We start from the raw sequence: 4,445 nt of genomic DNA on the forward strand, positions 1-4,445 counted from the left end.
ATAAATTAATAAATTAAAAATTAAAAAAAGTGGCGTTACTCAGTTGGTGACCGCTTGGTTGAAAGGAAAATACCCAAAAAATCTAACTATCTATCTATCCATGCATCCATGCACTCCATCCATCCCATTCCATTCGCCGATTCGGCATTCCATGCCATCCCCTCAGGCCATGCCATGCCATGCCATCCCATCACCGCATCCCATCCCAAACAGTAAAAAATATTAAAAAATCAAAAGAAGAAGAGCTTTGGTTGTTGTTGTTGTTGCTACCAAAAAATAATCTTAAGACACTCGCACGTTGCCGCCATTTATTGACGAATAGTAAAGTATTAATTTGTTTTCAATTTTTAACTTTTCTTATTTTTTTAATGAATGTAGTAAATTTTATTTTTTAAATTTTGAAGTGGCAGAAGTTGCAGAAGTACATACTAAAGAAGTAGGTAAAGGGAAAAAAGGAAAAAAAGGGGAAAACAAGTTCCCCAGCTGGGACTCAAACCCGGAATCCCGATATAGGAGATGGATGTTCTACCGATTAGGCCACTGCGCCGTTAAGGGTATACACCATGGATTCACACGTACGTGATGTTAATCAGTACGCACCGCCATCTATTAATGAATAGAATTTTTACAAATTTTTAACTTTTTAACTTTTTAAAATTTTTGTTTCAGCCAGAACCACTCCCAGACGTGCTGATTCTGAAAATATCTTTGGTTTTCCTCTAGGCTGCGGAGTTCTCTAGTTATCCGAGTACGGACTTATTTGGCTGAACAACTTTATATATATAGATAATAATATATAAATAATAATATCAATTATAATACAAATAAGCATAACATTATATCTCTTGTAAAGCCTAGTTATATAATATGATGCTTGTAACCACTACACTCATAATGTTTCATCAGGATGAACTATAAACAATTTCTCCATTGGAATAAGATTTTATAAGATTCCAAAAATCTTGGATTTCTCTATTGTTTCAACATGCCTCTGTCTTTAGTTGGGGATGTGTGTTATTAAATCAGGTACACAATCAATGCATAGCAAATTTAATGGGCAGCCAGCTGAGATTGATAGCACCCTCACATAATTGTTTATGAACACATTGTTTCCTCTCCTTAAAGGCATAATAAGCCCATTGATTCAGCAATGTTGACGAATGCTAGAGTAACTGGCACCTTGTGTAGTTAATAAGTACGTAACCTTATAGCCTAACGCGTGTTTGTCTAATATCACTGCTGGTTAGATTACAAGCAAGACTTGAAATCGGTTGTTGATATTCATTTACGTGCCGTAAATGTCATCCAGGAGTCAAGATGATGACGCCAGATAAAATGGAGGTGTCAGCGGTGTAACCACGGCCACGGACTAAACATGAAAATGGAGTAAAACACACGTACTAATCACGGACGCACATGGACAGCCCTGACAAAAAGTTTCTTATAACGAGCGTCCGTGTTTACGAAATCACTGATGATAGCATTGCGTATGGCGGAGCATGCGTGCCAAAATGTCCAGTGCACTATAAATCTGTATCACACCCGCTTCACTGGCAGCGGTTTGAAACTGGTACAATTGATTTCTTGGACTGCGGATTTCAATTAGACATTTCTTAGTAACCAGCAGTGATATTGGACCAACTAATACGCGTTTGGCTATAAGGTAATGTACTTATTAACTACACAAGGTGCCAGTTACTCTAGCATTCATCAACATTGCATAATCAATGGACCTATTATTCCTTTAACATGAAGGTTAAATAATTACTCACACCTCCGGACTTCGTTTGCATATGCAAACACAGAAACATTACTAAGTTGTACCCCTGTCAACAGTCCATAATAGAGAAGAGTATGACACTGTTTTACAGCATTTACTCTTCTCTATTATGGACTCTTGACCCCCATTCATAAGTAAATGAAGTTAAGTAAATGAAAATGACTATATATACGTCTCCTGCAGTAAAGGAGTATGGATATCTGTTTTATACATATCTCACAATACTAATGAGATGAATGCTCAATCAAATAAAAAAGCAATCCATGATTAATATATGTGATGTGGTGATTACCTATCTCTATAAGTTTGGCAATTTAAACCCAATGACTCATCAAACATTTAATGATAAAATTAACACAGAACTAGATTAATAAAAAGTAATGAAAAATTGAAATATAGTTAATTGTGGAAATCTTCTCCTTTCCTGTGGAAGAACACAAAGCAGGTCACACTATTCAACTGACTGCCCTCAACTCAACATCAAACAATAATGTGCTAGAGGGTGGAATTGTCCCCATTCTCTGATTTCCATAAGCCTCTTTAGCAGGTATCTTCAATGTTCGCTTTCCCCCTTGCTTCATTCCTATAGAAAAGAACAAGTATCCATCTAAATTAGTGACAGAATTATTAACATATTTCATAGCTATGCAATGCGAGATTACATAGGAACATAATTAGCACAGCTGAAGTATGCACATGGAGCTGAGCAGTCTGTAATGAGTAATCATGTAGTGAACCCCAACAAACACCCCCCCCCAAATTAAAACAACCAACACATTCTTCTTCTCAAGTCACATGCTTTATCTATAGACTGTAAAACATACATGTAACATTAATATAGGAATTCGATGTTTTATTTAATTTACTGAAGTGTATAGATAGATTCAAACTGTAGTTCAAGTTGGGTTTTTCATTAATACATGCCTAGTAGCCCTTGGTCCCATCCTTTTATAACTTCTCCACTTCCTAGCCGGAATTTGAAAGGTTTTCCTGTTAAGCACGAGTCAAACTCCTTCTTATTCTGCGCTAGCTGGCCTTTGTAATAAACGTGGACCTAAATGGATAAGACAATTACATCACATTAAACACTTCTTCACAATATAATGTAATAGTGATGTAATGGACAACAGGGTTTAAGATGCATTTCCAACAGATACTGTGTTATACAGATACTGGCAGGCCACTTGATTGGAACAAAAGTTAGGCTTCTAACTGCTGATAGAAAAACGTTTTCATAATTTGGTTATTAAAATGTTATCAAGACTTACGAATTTGCCATGTTTAGCTTCGGGTCCTTTGCCTGTCACAACATCCGTGTAACTTGTGCCGCTAGGCAGTGTAACTGCCCTAAAGCTTGCTGTTTGTTTCATCTACGTGCAATAAAGAAAGGTATGAAAACACTGTCTAAACACATACATGCATGCACACAGACACCTAATTACTTACACAGAAATATGATACCAAAATTCTTTCGTTATCATATTGTATGGATAACTATTAAAATATAACAAGTGCCGCAGTGCGGCAGGGCTCATCTGGTGTCTAGTGTTCTGCTGATAAATTCATTTGTGAATAGCAAGACATCTTATACATAAGTCTTCTTTATTCTTGTTTGACTTTCGTAGCCAATTGGAACAATTATACCAGCTACACTTTTGCACCCACTTAATCTCTATGCATTGCAGACACATGTGCATTGCAGGTTGGCAGGCAATAATCATGATTAGAAGCGTGCCAGCCATGGGCTGCCACGTGTTTTTGCCTACCCAAACGAGCATTCACTGATTCAGCCTTCAGGGTGCTATAGACAGACTGCTTTAGAAAATAATATGATTTAAGGAGCGTAAACCTTGTTCAACAAACATTCGACTTTGCAATTAAACTGTGCAACTGTAGCCTCACATTAACACAGGTATGGGCTCTAATAATAGCAAAAGCAGTTCAGTCCTTTGTTAACAGTCAAAAAATCAATGTTTAACCCTCCTCTTGAGGATCAAAATGTTATCCGACACTTACTCTTCGCATGTTAGCGGAAAGTACATTTCACGGTCCTTTCAATAAAGCCATAAAAATGGTAGGTCACCGCTGAAACAAAAAGGTTTTTCAATTGCTAGGTCAGACCATGTCCTCAGAAAATGTCTAAAATCAGCACTCTGCCCCATTGACCATTGACCTGTGACCTCCAATTTCAGCACAGTGATGGCTTTTCCTACCATGATGCTATACACCGACTATCACGAGCCTAGGTTGAGCCGTTTAGATTTGTGCGCAATTCTGCATTTCCTCCCTATAACTTAAGTTAAGGAGGGAATGTTCCCCCTTCTTTTACACCTCTTGACCTTTGACCTTTGACCCCAGCTTCGACATCCCAACTCGTTTTCGGATTACCCCCCCACCCCCACATCCCGAATATCTTGACCGTACGTCAAGCGGTTAAGATTTGTGCCCAACTGTTGACGGACGGACGGACGGACGGACGGACGGACAATCATGCGACTACATCAGATGAGCTAAAAATTGAGCCAACAACAAGTTTTTGTATCAGAGGGGTTTGAAACGGTTGATCAATTTATGACTATTTCTCTGAGCTAAGCGTTGCCTAGAAAGAATGCAATGACAAACACAGAACTAGATACTATATATATAGAATGAAGAAGGTGCAAAT

The 4,445-nt window shown here is 37.9% G+C and overlaps 1 protein-coding gene across 4 annotated transcripts in view; it reads right to left on the reverse strand.

The window, feature by feature from the left end:
* Nucleotides 1-1,673: 1,673 nt before the first annotated feature.
* LOC106817570 (46 kDa FK506-binding nuclear protein-like) overlaps nucleotides 1,674-4,445 on the reverse strand; it is a 10,027-nt gene continuing 7,255 nt past the window's right edge. For all 4 annotated transcript variants that reach the window (XM_014822262.1, XM_014822269.1, XM_014822248.1 and 1 more), the window contains 3 exons: nucleotides 3,049-3,150; nucleotides 2,705-2,834; nucleotides 1,674-2,363 (listed from right to left, as the gene is read on the reverse strand). In XM_014822262.1, the coding sequence (XP_014677748.1) occupies nucleotides 2,236-2,363; nucleotides 2,705-2,834; nucleotides 3,049-3,150 (360 nt within the window). In that variant the 3' untranslated portion in view covers nucleotides 1,674-2,235. The remainder of the gene's footprint in view (nucleotides 2,364-2,704; nucleotides 2,835-3,048; nucleotides 3,151-4,445) is intronic.

This window comes from Priapulus caudatus, unplaced genomic scaffold (genome assembly GCF_000485595.1).
Source record: "Priapulus caudatus unplaced genomic scaffold, Priapulus_caudatus-5.0.1 Scaffold34, whole genome shotgun sequence".
Lineage (NCBI taxonomy): Eukaryota > Metazoa > Priapulida > Priapulimorpha > Priapulimorphida > Priapulidae > Priapulus > Priapulus caudatus.